General features: G+C 38.4%; 1 protein-coding gene across 1 annotated transcript in view; it reads left to right on the top strand.

Annotated features, from left to right (window-relative positions):
- The first annotated feature begins 11,603 nt into the window (after positions 1–11,603).
- The window catches only part of LOC125226081 (protocadherin-like wing polarity protein stan), a 74,232-nt gene continuing 68,846 nt past the window's right edge, over positions 11,604–16,989 (top strand). The window contains 1 exon segment of the mRNA XM_048129932.1: positions 11,604–12,787. Within this exon segment, the coding sequence (XP_047985889.1) occupies positions 11,658–12,787 (1,130 nt within the window). The 5' untranslated portion in view covers positions 11,604–11,657.

Here is a 16,989-nt window from a genome sequence, read left to right as displayed (position 1 = left end):
GTAGGGGTTCTGATACTTCTGATACGTTTTTAATCTGACTTAGTCGGCGGCTGTGATTAAAAGTCGGTACATATAATTACAGTTCCTTTCCTATCGAGTTTCGTTTTGTGGCAGTAATGCCATCAATATTTGTCAATACATGTGAATTTGAGACGACTGTTAGGAATAAGGAATAATGCATATCTGTCTCGTAACCTTTTATATTACGTTTTTTAGGTCATACCTACAATGTTTAGCGTTTTGGGTAGTAATGCAGTATGGAAGAATACAGTACATATTATATAGATCGATGTTAAAAGTATTTACGTAAATAGATAGGCAATGATACATAGAGTTTGGTGACGTAGCCGAATGGCATTTCTGCGACGCGAAACGAAAACGAAACGCCGCGAAAGGTAGTCTGGCTCTGTCGCGCCAGTACGCAAGAGCGATAGAGATAGATATCTACGAGCGTTACGTTTCGTGAGCGTTTTGTGAGTTTGTGCCATTCGGCTACGTACCCTTTTCGGAAAGATAAGGGTCGTATAGAATGTATTGGACTCCATACATTTCACAACTCTTCTCTTTCCGAACAGACTCTAGACGTACGGTGTTTTAGCAAAAAGGTGTGGACCAAGTAGGACAGTCCAGCATTCTAATAATAAAATAATTCTCAATTCCAAGGAGCGACGTAAATAAAAAATAAGTAGCTTCCGGACATGTATTATCTTAATGGTGTTTTATTCTGGACTAGCTTTTGCCCGCGGCTTCGCTCGCGTTAAATTCGAAAATTACGGAATGCTACATACAAACTTCAACCCCCCATTTTAGGGAAGTGGAGGGTTAGAAAGTGACAAAAAGTAGCCTATCGCATCCCCTCAACTATCTCCATTTAAAAAATCACGTCAATTCGTCGCTCCGTTTTTCCGTGAAAGATGAACAAACAAACAGACACACACTTTCCCATTTATAATATTAGTATGGATGTACTCACTACTCAGTACATCCCACATTCCACTTCAAGGTAACACAGGATTTGTGATGTGGTGTTCCCGGGAAAATTCCCTATAGGTAAAGGCAATTTCTTTACCATAGGGAATTTTCCCTGCTTGAAGATTTTTTTGGAACGGCACCTGTCACGCAGGAAATCGGGATGTAACAAAATAGAGTACTTTATTTAACTGATGCTTTGTCAATAAAAGTACGGAAAATTAGTTTTCCTTTCGGCTGTTTATCTTTCATCTGGTATTCATTTGGTATATTTTTCTTAAAGTTTAATTGAGCGGCGTGTTTACTGTTTGTGTGAAGTTAATTCATTTCCTGTATTGCATCGAAACTTCGATTTTAGAGTGGGTTGTTTAAAGCAATGCAATGTCAACGTTATCGGATCATTTATGGCTGCTGTACATTTTAACTGCTTGAGAATTTACTTTAATAAACACATTTTTAAAAAGGTCGTTTTAATTGCTACTTTCGAATCGGATTGAAGTTCAATAATGTAATTAATTTAAAATGTTTTTACAATTATTATTACAATCGGAGTTTTATATACATAAAGTATTGCCAATTCCCTATTAAAGAGATACTTAGGAATGGTGTCGCATGTTGTATATTGCGTATCAACGTAAAGCAACAGAATTGTGAAGAGAAGACATCAACGTAAATTATTATCGTTCCACCAAGCCATGATTTCTGTCAATGAGGATTGAGGAAAGTAGATCGACTCGGAGACAAACGAGTGGGTTCCGCCGCAGCCTCCTATTCGTCAGGCCTAAGCCACGCGTCACACGCGTGAGCTGATTTACAACTAAATCGTAAAATCGGGACTTTTGGGGTTACGTGAAGTTTTAGTACCTATTAAAATAGCGAATAAAATAGGTGCGGCTGAGCTGCATGCTGAAGTGAGATTTTGGACTATTTTTTATGGATTCCTAATGGTTTGGCCATTTATACACGGTGTAACATGAGGGAACCGAAAGATTTTAACTACGCATTTCGGAGGGCAAAATAAAGATACAATGTTATATGACGTCAAGCAAATTTTGGCAATTATTTTTTTTGTAATTTTTTTAGTTTTTTTGGATGTATTTTTACATAAAAAGTGACACATAAATAAAAGTGTGACTATAAATATACCTACAAAAGTGTTTTGTTTTTGTCACATTTTGAAAAACATTTGATATTAGTTTTGAAGAAAGATTTTTTTTACTGGGAACCCTCACAATTTGTACAGAACCTGATCAAAATGGGCAGGCAGCTGCGCCCAAAAGAAATCCACTAGCAAATGAAATCGTTTATCTTCAAACGGAATAACGCATGATGCCTGCCATTCGGCATGCAGATTACTCTTTTTCGGGGAATTTACCTCCTCTGCGGGGAAATGAAGTCGTATCGGTGGTAGTTAGAGACATCGACAGTATCACATTGGTGTATAGTCGCTGATTAAATGGGATTATTTAATGTCTCGTTTGCAATATGTTAAAAGTAGCTAGGTACCTATAGTTTTAAATATGTACTTAGTTATTTCACTTTTCAAACCAAACTTTCCATATTACGCTATATGGAGCGAAAGATGAAAGCAATTGTCGCCAAAATAATTATTCTAAACGTACTTACGTTTGCGATATTTTTACTACATTTCTTATTAAGTTTTTGATACGGTCTGCATTATAGATTTTGATATTCATTTAGGATGCCAGAATGATGGATGAAGTTGAAAATGGATCGCAAGTTTACAAAGATAAATGCTTCAGTCACCAGTTCTATCTATAAAACTTGTGAATACAGAATAATGTTAGCCCACTTACAAGCAAAAATAACTGGGTGCACCAGGCTCACATAACAAGTCTGGTATCATTTCCTAGCGGTGTAGAACAGCCCTCGAGGCTCTCAAAGCGAGTGGCACTCGTGCCGCGGACACGGACACCCCGGGCTCCTAACCGGTCACGCCCTAAAGCCTTGTCGACCGGTCTCCGCGTTCCTTGTATCCTAGTACATTGCATGCAAATTCATTAAGTTCAACAGAATATTTAAACCGGTTTTCAAGACTTTGTGTAATTTGCCTAATTAAATGAACAGTCTTTAAACATTCAGTGAATATTGTGTAGACAAAGCAGCCATTAATCTACATTCATACTCGTATGCGCCAGCACACCCCGCCGCCGCGCCGGGATGGGCTCATTTGTCAAAATCACTGGCTTTTTGTCCGTTTCGCGCTCATTTTCCACCTCATTAACTCTTAAAATGAAACAGTTAACTACAGGTCTATGGATTTGTCAGTAAAATATTTATGTTTTGTTGCAGATGACGATAAAATGAAGTGAAGTCTTCCCGCGTCAGTGTCGTAAAAGGTAAGGTGATAAAACCGAAGAGATATCAAACTGTCGCTGACTATCTTTCCTGCTACGCTCTCACGCCTTTAACCATATTTTATATCGATTCTGCTTGAGAATAGTATCCAATAGTATCAAGGTTAACTGGAAGAAATCCCTTAATGGGATAATTTCGCCTTTGTACAAATGATGTGTGTGTTCTTTTTTCTTTACTGTGTGTGTTCTTATCTTTTGTACAATAAAGTGTATTATTACTACTAAATACTACTACAAATTTTAGAAACCAGTAGCTTATTAGTTAGTTTATTTAATGCTACAGTTTGGAGATTGAATAACTGACTTGGTATCGTTTAATGTTGTCAGGGATCGTAAACTGGAAAATTATTGGTGATACCGTGTTATAATTCCCGTTTTATTGCGCGGGTACGACGTAAGTTGAAATGTCTTTGAATTAATGATATTATTCAGTTAAATACAACATCAGTTACCTTTAAACTTTAATTACAACTGGTTGGAATAAAATTGTCGATTGAATATCGATGCATTAAAGTAATCCATTATGAAACTCAGCTTCTTTTCTGATGGGATTGCCATGTACGCTAAATATTATTATATATATTTAAAATGAATAATCTAACATAGGTTTGATGAAGAAAAGAGGGTTCATGTGGTTCATATTCAATATAATTGTTCATACTTTTCGTTTTCTTCGTGCAAAATAAGTTAACGTAATTATGTAGAATATGATTTAATTTTCCGGCTAAGTGAAATAACTATGCATAGATTTTCCAATAGCAAATACCACATATTTTCATAAGGATTCCACATTTAAGGCAGCATTTTCACACTCGGTCGCGTATTAGTTATTACCAATTTGAAGCGAAGTGAAACCTCACAATTTACTCGATAGCTTGGCTCCACGATTTTAATGAACGCATATATTCTTGTCAAGATTAAATCCATTTCATGACAGTTTTTATTAATATTTTATCATGTTAATTAATGTTATTTCATAAGCCTACGCCTAAAGTTGTAAAACATATCTGAGAGCAACTGAGTATCGGGTTATCTAGTCGTAAAGACTCGTATGTTTCCATAATCACTCTTCTACCTAAACCTACGTCTACTAATCTGTTATCTTCAACACCGTTTAAGCTTTTAAAAGATTAGTCTAAGTGGTCAGAGGTGTTTGGCTTTTTACACCCTTTTAAAGGTTTCACGCCAAGGGTGTTATAACTAGAACCATTACCTAAGGCTCCGTGAACCGTCCGCCTGCCTGTCAGACAGCGGCTTCTTGGTCCGTACGCAAGTTATGGACATTTTCCGAGAACAATATTTCCAAGAATTGTTAAAATGGCAAATAAAATTGTAAGTAGTGTTTGGTTGGGCGTATTGTTTATTTATCATTCCATTAACGTAGCAGCAAGTGGGTAAACGAGGCTTCATAAAACACCTCTTAACAACTTAAATGGGCACCTTTCTTGATTAATATTACATTTCGTTATTAGTGCGAGAAGTATGTCATTACACCACGAGTCACGAAACATTTTGCCACGAGCGGCACGCGAGTGGCAAAACTCGAGACTAGTGAAGAATGACATTCTCGTACGTGTGACGAACGACGTCTTTTAATACAGTTACGTAAAAACACTACTACAACGAAATAAAACGATAAACAATCCGAACTCCCAATTTTCGCATTGACATTGTAATTTTTTTGGCAATTCAAAAGCGTACCTATCTTTGAAGCTTTTAAACTTTTGTTCATATTTTCGAATTTACTATCCATCCAACACAATTTATTTATTTCATTGTGTGCCATAAAAACATAAACATTTACGATTTGGGACGATTGTTTAATATATACCTACATTTTAATTCAATCGACTGATTTATGCCTCGAAGTATTGCAAATAACATAAAATAATTATGACAAATCGCGTAACATATGAAGGTTTTTGAACGTGCTTGCATTAAGTTGGTAAGACGCATGTAAGACGCCACTACTTTAAATGACAGACGACGCGTTTCGTTCCATTTCACGTTCTGTTTGAAACACTATGAGGCACTCATTATGAGCCACTTTTTCAAAGTATAAACCATTTTATAAATTATGACTAAAAGTAAACAATTACATATGAAATATCAATGTTTTAAACATTAATCACTTAATAGTATGTTTATAGTCTTAGTAAAATAGACTAATATTAAAAAAGCTCGGTATGTGTGTAGTCGTAAAATGGAACGCATACTTTTTACGCACTAGTGCGTAAAATACAACTTCTCGCACGCTTAACAGCCAAAAAACGGGCACTTTTTGAGCAACTGTATTAAAATGTACTATTTTAGTACAGGTGGTTTTTTCTTTTACGCATCACTAGTGCGAGAAGTCGAGAAGTGGTTCATTATATGTCAGGTCGAAACTTCGGAGGGCCATCTGTACTGAAAAACGTCTAATAACGTCTACGTTATTAGCTCATCGATTGTAATGAAAGGGATGCATACTGGATTATATTATTCGCACTTTATAAAGACAATTTAAGTAAATCATTTACAAGTGCCACAACACACACACTTACGTAATCTTGTGTTTATGATAATTACAATAAAACTAGAAAATATTGTTTGACGTCAACAACTAGAATTTAGTTTCCCACATTAATCTCTATTCATTAGGAAGAATTAAAAGACAAAGGTACTATTGAAAACGAGCTGAAGCGCTCACCTCTCCTAACTAGCCTAATAGGCTTAAAAGCCAAAACTGCAGCGAGCATGAATACCGATCGACTTCGCAAATATTTCAAACTTTTATACATATTTGATCGTTCTGTAAGTAACGGGTCAACAATGTCAACATGACTCTCATATTTAATGATATATTACATTTTATTTTTAGCTGTTTTTAAGGTGAGAATGGTGAGATATACTTGGTCAGATCAGTACTTTTGAGGAAAATGAATAGGAAAAACTCAAAATTTTACTGGAGAATGGGTAAACTGTAGGATCATTATCATTAATCACAAAAAGTTATTGCACAAGTTTGACTAGGTACTGCTGGCGGAGAAAGAGAGATAATCATTTTAGATTTTGCTCTATTTGTGTTATTATGGTCTAGTTTCGTACGTAATGTGATGTGACCAAAAGCTTGCCGCTATATGTTGCCAGTCATTGGATTCGGTTAATTTATGCGAGCGCGGAATGCACAAATATTTCATAGTAGGTAGTAAACTTTAATATTTGTATCCAAATTCAGTAAATGTACGTTAGTTACCTATAATATTATACGATTTTCCTTACTAACGCATATGTTCCACCAGCAGACTAAATGGTCTGGCACAATAGTACATTACGATACAAGTGCGTAAAAAAGGAAGTTCGAAACGAGTGGCGATAAATTAAAACACGACCGAAGGGAGTGTTTTAAATCGACACGAGTTAGGAATTTCCTTTTGCACGTGTATCGTACGACGTCTTTCAGTACAGATGAGCCTCCGAAGTTTCGACCTGGCATATAATGAACCACTTCTCGCACTAGTGCGTAAAAAAACACCATCTGTACTGAAAAATTTATCAGCCATACAGCCTTTTAGGACCGTGCACACCTCCAATAGGAGCAAGATTCAAAAACAAATAAATTGAAAACGGGTACCTAGTAAATTTATGGCCGGTATAAATGGCGAATAGTAGACGGAATGTAATGACCGGGAGGGATCGGACCGATTCCTGGATTTAATTGATAGCGCCATTAACGTGGTGTCTGTGCTTTGAGACCTGTTTTATTGGTGTTGCTCCGTGCTGTTTGTTTGTACCGGAGAGGAGGTGGTTATCAGATAACCGCAACGGTGACAGTCACTGTTGGCTTCGATTTATTAGAAGCATCGTAGCAAGAGTTGATATAACCCTTTGTTCTTTGAGAGCTGTTTTATTGGTGTTGCTCGGTGGAGTTTGTTTGAACCGGAGAGGAGGTGGTTATCAGATCACCGCAACAGTGACATTCACTGGTTGGCTTCGATTTATTAGAAGCATCGTAGCAAGAGTTGACATAACCCTTTGTTCTTTGACAGCTGTTTTATTGGTGTTGCTTGGTACTGTTTGTTTGTACCGGAGAGGACGTGGTTTTCACATCACTGCAACAATGACATTCACTGTTGTCTTTGCGTATTGGCGCGACAGAGCCAGGTGCCGTAGCCGAATGGCATTTCTGCGACGCGAAACGAAAACGAAACGCCGCGAAAGGTAGTCTGGCTCTGCCGCGCCAATACGCACGAGCGATAGAGATAGATGTCTACGAGCGTTTCGTTTTGTGAGCGTTTGTGCCATTCGGCTACGCCCCCAAACTACCTTTCGCTGCTTTTATTTTTCGTTTCGTGTCGTAGAAATGCCATTCGGCTACGGGGCCTGTTTTCCTTTTATATTTTTTTAAGGTGACATCATTTTTATAAGGTGAAACCTAAATATTTGGATACAAAGGAAAATGTGACACGGGAGTTATAAATCTTAGTCAAGAGTAAAAATGAGGTGGCTACAATATTGCGGACGGTCTAATTCTCGGTTATAAAGGTAAGCCCCTGAAGGAAAAGCCCTTATTAAGCATTATAAGTTATTTATGTCTAGAAGGAGCAACGGCTATTTTTCATAAATAATGCTTAGTACTTACCTACTGAATGACTAAAACATTTTGAACCTTCTCACATCTTGCAACGGAGGCGATTGTGATCATTAATTTTATGAAATTATGTTTCTTCTTGAAATTTAAAAAGTTTTTCCAACGATCGCCTTTTATTTTGTGTGAGTAGCAATTGGGCAGACTAGCCGCCTGATGGAATGCTGACATCGATACCAATGGACATAAAGAACAACATAGGAGCCACTTAACCGTTGCCGACTCTTGAGAGCATAAATAACTAAATACCAGCTTCATTTTGTTATGTACTCGAGATAAAACATTCTTAGGGCCACTTGCACCAACGAAAATGTAGGGTTAACCCGAGGGTTAACCCACCATTTTATATGGAATTTGACAGATGACAGCCCACTAACCCTGATTTAAGTGGTTGGTGCAAGTGGGCCTTATAAATTTACTGAAAATGAACTACTTAATACAAAAACGAACCCTTTTGACGAAGCCTGCGCTGTGGATGTATTTTGTAAAGTGCTGATGTAACATGTTTTGTGATTTATTTTATAAATCTTGTTAACATTCTATTGTCAATATACAGACAGGGTGGTTTGCGTAAGGGCCATTTTTGTAGATGATTAAATGTTGTTTGATACAAAAACTAAATCACATATTTTTGAAACCCCATTAAATTGTCCTATAATCCAACAGCATTTAATCAGAGTGATAATTAATTATGCACTGTCAACATTGTTTAAATCGGCAGGTGTGAAGCGGACCTCGCCCCGGGACACCGGAATACCGGAAAACCAAGGGAAAAGGGAAATTGGAAAACCGTTATCAGTACCGGGAAATTTGAGCGTGCCATAACACCAAGCCCCGTAGCTGAATGGTATTTCTGCGACTCGAAACGCCGCAGAAATGTAGTCTGGCTCTATCGCGCCAATACGCAAGAGCGATAAAGATAGATGGCTACGAAAGAGATATTATCGTGAGCGTTTCGTGAGCGTTTTTGCATTCGGCTACGCACACAGCTGTAAATTTCCCGAGATCACTTGTTTTAACAAATTTTATTAACAATCGGAATAATCCCAATTTTGGTAGTGCAGTTCAGTTTTAGTTCAACTACCTGTTTGGGTACGAGCTTTGAGATTTTTATTATACGTACCATCATCATCTCCAAATTGACTTGTGTGTACAATTTGAAATGAAATAAGCTTTTCCGTAATTCCACTGACTTTTTTACTGAGCAAAATTTTTCTTTTTCAGCAAATATATTTGCAAGTGAACTTAATGCTAATGCAATTACAGTTTCATGAGCTTGTGTGATACATAGATGAACGCAGGTTCTATTTTTATATACTTAACTTACGTGAATAGGCACAAAATATTTCACATACCTATGTTACTCGTAGCTCTTATAGCTGAGTTTTCAAATCATATTACACGACATGAAGCTCTAATTTCCCTCGCTAAATTTCATTAAATCCCCGTTTATTATCTTTGTATAATTATAAATGAACAGTATTTGATCATTTCGCTGCATACCGGCGTCGAAATTGGGTTCAAACGGTAAATCCAGCTTAAGTTTGCTTGTTTAGGATCCTCGGTTATTAGAAGGATCTCGTGTTATGTTTCGCTGTTGTGTTTGCTATACGTTTATGGAACAATTTCGTAAAGCCAAATGGCCGTAAAAGTTTATGCTTGTTTGATAACATCAATATTATCTGTTTTGCTTAATCCTATATGGTTTCAATGTATAATTTACAATGTTATGAGTTTTTGTATATGTTCTTGTTCCTGTTCCCTTAAACCTACCTACCCCTAGGCTCCAGGCGGAATTTTTCCCGAATCTGATTTTTTCATAAGAATTCTAGTTTTTACTTTATTTTATACCAACCACTTATGAAACTTTTAGGATATAATATTACTTATTCTATATTTATCAAAATGGGGTAAAATCGATACTGAACCGATGGCACGAACCCTTAAGTCTGCATCATAAATTCCGCAGACTGCATGGACGAAATAATTACCCGCTCCGAAGTGCGCCACCTGATCTCAACGGCCGAAAACAAAAACAAAAGTTGAGCCAACTCAGACACAGCCGTTACGATATTTCTAAGCGATTTAGCTGACGCCTTCGACGTCTGCTTCTGGCTATGAATTCTTGTTGTATATGTAAGGTTTGGCGATTTAAGTCCTCACACAAGAACCAGTATAAACGGGAGCAATGTCTTCAACATTTCTGAGCAATCGGCGGGCGATCTTATACTGGTCCCACCCGAGCGATCAGCTCTTCTCTTTTCAGAAAGCGATATGAACAGCGCTCTGTATTAGCATCTCAGCAAAGACCGAGGAAGTCCAGTGTAGCAAAGGCCTCGACTCGTGTAATAGCAATCTGTAAGCGGAGGTCATGCTTACTTGGATACAGACTACTACTCGCTTTTGATCAGGAGCTATCCGCAACAACCCTACTTATTGTGCACCATAACTTGCGCCCCCCGGCGTTGTTTCGAATACTGTGCTATTACATTGTTTGCCTATTTACCGACCATTTGTAGACGCGTTCTAGTCTATAATTTTTGTTAGAAAACGCTACTTTGTCAGGAAAGACGAATATAATTTAATAAATGGAATGGATTTCATGTTGAACTACATAAAAAATAGTAAATATTTACATGCATAGCTTATTTAATTACAGTGCTCCTAATGGTTATATACAATTATGTAACTTGTAACAATTTCAACGATTTAGATCTGATCATTGATGACTGATTATCTTCATATTCTTCATGTCGACTTGTCGAGTCATAGTTCGATCGGACACTACAATAGAAAAAATTTGGCACCAAAAGTCTCACCAGTAAATAGAACCTTCAACTGAAACATGATTTTTATGCCGAATCTGAAACTTTGGACGTTATAAATGCACGCTTCTCGTGTTCCCTTTGCCGGTAAAACACTTACTCTTTTGAAAACTTTACTATAGGAATAGGATGCGCTGGCTGTACATTGTCACAAAACGCTCTTTATGGAGTCCATTACATGACAAGATATGGCATTAATGTTTTTGCTCCTCCACTGATATGAGAAGTAGTAAATTAACGTTATGACTGTCGACTATTATGTTGAATATGAAGTGGAACTGTTTTATTGCTCCATGAAACAGTAATAACGTCAGCGTTCGCATTGTCATGAATTTAGAAGTGCCTTGAATATGCGCATTTCGTAGGTACTAAACATGAATAGTGAATACCTACCGTAGGTATTTACAATATTAGTATTACTTCAGTGTTACATTGGTAGATTTAGTATGAATGTTATTATTATATACTAGCTTTTGCCCGCGGCTTCGCACGCGTTAGAAAGAAACAAAAGTAGCCTATGTCACTCCATCCCTCCAACTATCTCCACTTAAAAAATCACGTCAATTCGTCGCTCCGTTTTGCCGTGAAAGACGGACAAACAAACAGACACACACACTTTCTCATTTATAATATTAGTATGGATATAGGATTGCTCGAACAAATATATTTCTAGAAACAAGTCGAAGACCAAGGGCTGCTACTTTGTTATTTTTACTACTTACAAGAGAAAGCTTTAGAGATAAGAAATTATCGGATGTGATGATGAGTTTTCTAAATGCACGTGTTGTATTGTTTCAGGATGGGGAGCGAGAGCGGTAGCTGTGTGAGGCGGCGGGGCTGCAGGTGAGCGGAGCCGCGATGGGCAGCTGGCGCACGCTGGTCGCGCTGGGCGCGCTGCTGGCGGCCGCGCGCGCCTACCTCGTGCTCGTGCCCGACTCCGCGCCCGCCGGCCACGTCGTGCTCGACGCCGCCGTCTACAAGCTCGGCTCCGAGCGCGTCTACACCATCGACGTGCACCGCACCGCCAACTTCGTGCACCACGTGCTCCGCGTCAACCGCACAACCGGCCTCGTCACGCTCCGCAAGAGGCTGCGGTGCGATGGCGTCCTCTACCCTAACCTCTTCACTTTTTACGTCGACTCCACTTCCGAAAGAATCCGTGACATCGACTACTACAGTTTGCCTGTCAGAATCCTAGTCACAGGTGAAGATTGTAGTCGAAGGCATGCTGAGCTGTACGACATCGATTTCGATCGAGTCTACGATCAGAGTGACTCCGCTTTACAGTACGAAGATGAAACGGTCACGAGAGACAAAAGAGCAGTGGCTTATCCAGAAGATATAGACTGGAGGTTACTAGAGGGAGAGGAGCTGATATCTAGTCAATACAATGTTTTATCTACGGCCTACCCGTGGTCGAACGTTATGTTCGAGGACTTTGCTAGTAGAAATAAAAGTAGAAAGAAAAGATCTCATTTCGCTGTACCATTCGACATGGCCATAGATGTAAAAATAGCTGAAGCCAAGCAGTGGATATCTGAAACGTACGCCAGCTTCGCTATACCGACTACAGATCGGTGGCAAGGTATATGCCTGAAGAAGTCTCAGTTCGTGAATTCACTGACAGCATTCTTGCCACGGACAGTGCAGAAAATGTGTAACGTTCAGTTCTTGGACGCTAGTGACCCTCGGTTCGTGATCGAGAATAGCCAGGGTGACCTGGTGGCGCGTAACGACGAGTGCATAATGGAGCCTATGTGGAAAGTGTCTGTGCTGTTTACGTTTAACTGTAACCGGACTAACATTGTGGATTCGGACCATAGGCTGAAGATAGTTTACCACCACCAGGAGTTGAATGACACTGATATCGCGAGGAGAGTGAAGCGAGAGCTACGGAACCAGTCGCCGTACTTCGAGCAGGCTCTGTACGTGGCCTCGGTGGCCGAGGAGCAACCGACTGGCGTCGTCGTCACCACTGTGAGAGCAAGGTGAGTCCATCATTCCATCGATTTTCCTACACTCCATTTTCGACAAGAAATAGTTCTACTAGTATGGTGAATAGTAGGTTCGAATGCTGAATTCTTTTTTGATTTTTTGTGTTCCCCCTATTTTTTTAACTGTCTCCACTAGTCCACTATTCAAAGCATATTCATCAAATAAAGTCTCAACTAAAGTGCACCACATTAAAATTGTGACTCATAAAATAATGAAGGAAAATAAGCTCGAAAATAAAACCATGTCAACGCTCGGACGCTCGACGGTGTTCCATGTTTTACAACAATACATTTTTACACGATATTTCACTCTTTATAATACACTAGACTAGTTTAATAATCCCGCCAAGTGAGTCACTCTTATAGCGACCCACATACTAGCGGTGAGTGGCTACGTTCTGACTTTTGTTACTAAATTCACAGAGCATTTTTAAGCCTAACGAAGCCAAGAGCGCTGAAAGCCATTTAGGAAATTTGAACTAAAAATTTATCCCAACTGAACAATTTTCAAAGCCAGAATTGCTCCCTCAGTAACGGTTTCTGTGGCTTACCGTTTCGAAAAGTTTCATTAAACAAAATGAAAGGAACCTATTTAACTCCTGAAGGTACACGCAGGTCGTAACGTAAGGTGTGGTTGCTTAGTAACCACATCTGAGATAGCGTTTGCTCGTGAATGAAGATCCCTAATGAAGCAAAACACGAACCCGTTACGGTAGCAACACTAACACAAATCTTGCTAACATTTTTTTTTCAAACTTATTTTTTGTAATTGTAAATTAGCCGAATGGCATTTCTGCGACGCGAAACGAAAACGAAACGCCGCGAAAGGTAGTCCGGCTCTGACGCGCCAATATGCAAGAGCGATAGAGATATATATCTACAAGTGTTTCGTTTCGTGAGCGTTTCTAGAGCGTTTGTCCCATTCGGCTACGCACACTGTATCGTCTGTAAATCGTTAACTTTCGTTTTCCAGTAGGTAAATCATTAGGATCAGATTCCAATTATCATATTTTTACCTAAGTTTCAGATGTACCAAACGATATAACCATAAGATGAAAAGCTCGTTATCGTAATTTGCTCGAAATGAAAATAAAAATAAATATTTTCTGTCGAACGAAAACATTATGCAGAGACAAAATAAGGGTCAATGCGTTTGTGCTATATTTTTGAAAATCAACTCCTCAGCAACGCAGAAGTTAGCATTGGCACTAGTTGCTTTTCGCTGTATTTCGAATACGTTTATATGAGCGGCAAGTGTTTGAATATTCAGTGTTTTGCGCTAAGTGAGACAGTTTACATAAGACTACGTTCCAGATATGCAGATTATTAACAAATCAAACGACTTAGAGATTTATATTGAAGTTGTAATATTACACTATTATATATTTCTGTTTAAGAGTCTGTTCTGTTCTTCAGAATAATTGTGTAGCTTAACTTCAAACTTGGGTAAATCCATTCTGCTTAAAACTATATTATGATCTGAAAGAACCTTGAACCTTGTAACAGAATGGATTTACCCATCAAGTTTGAAGTTAAGCGACACAATTTATTCTTTTTAACTGTTTGACCACTTTTCTTGTATGTGTTTTGCATTTCTTTTGTCTGTTACCCTCCGTGAATCTTTCTCACTTGATGGTCTCATCGGAAGATCAGTGCTGGAAGTCACCAGCAACACGCCGAGATGAGGCCATTTCGTGGCACTTCATTATTTTCTGTCTTATTGTTATTATGTGTATTTTTGTCTTGCCTGTGTTCACGAATAAATGTTATTCTATTCTATTTTGAGCTATAATTTTGCTACTCGATAACGTTCCAAGTTCCAACTCACATGCATAGTTTCAACCTTTTATCAAAACAAATGTCGTTAATTTCAATCACATTTTCACGTGGAAAGTTTTTCCGTAACTACGACCATAAGATAGTGTAGACTCATTTCTTATCACTTATTCTTCCTATATCACTATACACTCTATACAGTCACCAGAAATAACATATTAGGTACTCTTCGAAGGAAAAATGGGCATTTTCTCGAGAAGAATCACCAAAAATATTTTTTCTGAGGTAGGTTGAATTGATGTTTTTCCTACTCAGAATCACGAGCACTTTCGATTTAGGACAAAAACAAGAGACAAAAAATGGTCCCAAAATGTTTTATTATTTTGCATGCTTTCCACTTTGTAACCGCTGTACAAAGTGTTTGAAAAATGGTAACAAAGTGGAAAAAATAAATTTGGAACGCTTTTTTCCGGCTCTTGATTTACCCATTTTACAATTAATTTACACGCTCTTAAGGCTCTTCCAAAAATATGGTGTCAGATATTTTGCAGCATTTGTTGTGTAACATGTTTTTGGTGGTTATGACTGTACATTAGTTAGACACAAAAATACCTAAACTACCCACTGAAACCTGCTACATAAATAAAATTCACATTATTAATGTAACCTGTTAATCAGAGGGCTCGTAAATAAAAGGGTCCGTAATAAACCATCTGTCTTAATTGTGGGGGTTCATTGAGCTTTTATGAACTCGTCTGTTTTACGTCCTAGCCAGCCGGGACGGCAGACAATGCCTCATCCACAGACATATATGGCTAATATCTGGATGATATAAAAAGCGAATCGACTTTTTTACTGACAGTTTTGAGAGTCTATTCCGGTACTTAATGTGTTTGGTTGAGACCAACAATCCCTTAATTAATTTATTTATTTGAACAGTGGTAGCTTAGATTTTTATAATAAACTAAAACATGGAATAGGCATTATTTAAAGGTGAAGTGTAGTCAATGACTTACTAGTCGGACAGAAGTACTAAATATTAACATAAAAACAAAACTTCATCTCAGCCTAAAGAACTCTGCTTATGACCATGGTTGTCGCAGGTAAATAAAACACAACAAAATTAGCCGGGTCCACACAGAGTGAGGCACGTCGCGAGGCAATGTGCTCGCGCGGCAAACGTCCAATGTAGACGGCCGAGCAAAACACGAGCACTGCTTCAGCCAACGTACGTCTACATAGCACGTTTGCCGTGCGAGGAAATTGCCTCGCGACGTGCTTTGCTCTGTTTGGATACCCGGGGGTATTGAATAACCAATGCACGGAATATCTACAGACTTGCAATTTGACCGTGGACTTCTTGGTTGTGTATTGTGTATGATCTGCTTAGTATATGTCCGTGGCACCACGGACTACGGTAAAGTAATTTATACAGATGACTACGTGGTTTTTGTCCGTGTTACGTCGTATAATGATAGCTGTTAGCCTGTGGGACGCATTCTTTGCGTTAACAACTTTCTGATATTGTGCGGAGATATAATGTGAACATTATCATATCGACTGCATTGTTATACTTATGAGAAAATCATGCATGTCGATCAGTAACCGGAAAAAATCGTAATAACCGGAAGTATTAGAAACCTGAAAGGTAACAAAGTAGACTTTTGGTTTAAGAATAAGTATCGGCCGAAAGGCTCAGCTACCATTGAATCGACGAGGTCTAGAAAAGTTGTAGAAACTCCATGGATCCGCTTCCGATACAATACAAAACAATAACACACAAGAAACATACGTTTCCCTACTCCCGTCCCCACTGAAAATCTCCTCAATTTATCTCCAAACTGCATTAGTTTAAATTGGATCGGAACACCAACATATCGAACTAAACGAAACGTCGCATGTAAGTTACTGATCCTCGATTTGTAATGCAGCCCTCTGAGATAGATGCCTTTCACGTCAATTGACTCTGTCACTGTCACATGCCCTTCTCATCTGAGGTGCTATTTACATTGCGTTTCGAACGGTGGCGCGTGTTCGTCTCAAAATAACCATCAAAACTTGAGCCCAAAGGGAAGTTTAAGATGTATTTAACCAGTCATAAGTTATCGACTTTAACGAGTATTTGTGATTTTCCATGCCTAAAAAGGGTCCTGCTTCTAGTGCAGTACCTAAGCTACCTACTATCCGAAATTAAAATACAATTTCTTGAAAAATATCCTCATTAGTTATCGTACATAAAGCAATGGGCTTTGAATTCCACATTTTCCCTATGTGAAGTGACTCTTAAATTACACTTGTAGATTGGCTTGTAAACTCTATTGCTCAAAGGTTAACTGGAAGAGATCCCTTAAAGGGATAAGTTCGCCTTTGTACTAGTGATAAGCTCTTTTTCTTGTGTGTTGTATTAATTTCTGGTACAA

The sequence above is a fragment of the Leguminivora glycinivorella genome, chromosome 5, assembly GCF_023078275.1.
Source record: "Leguminivora glycinivorella isolate SPB_JAAS2020 chromosome 5, LegGlyc_1.1, whole genome shotgun sequence".
Lineage (NCBI taxonomy): Eukaryota > Metazoa > Arthropoda > Insecta > Lepidoptera > Tortricidae > Leguminivora > Leguminivora glycinivorella.
The sequence above is the reverse complement of the archived record's forward strand: the minus strand, read 5'-3'. Positions and strand labels throughout refer to the sequence as shown.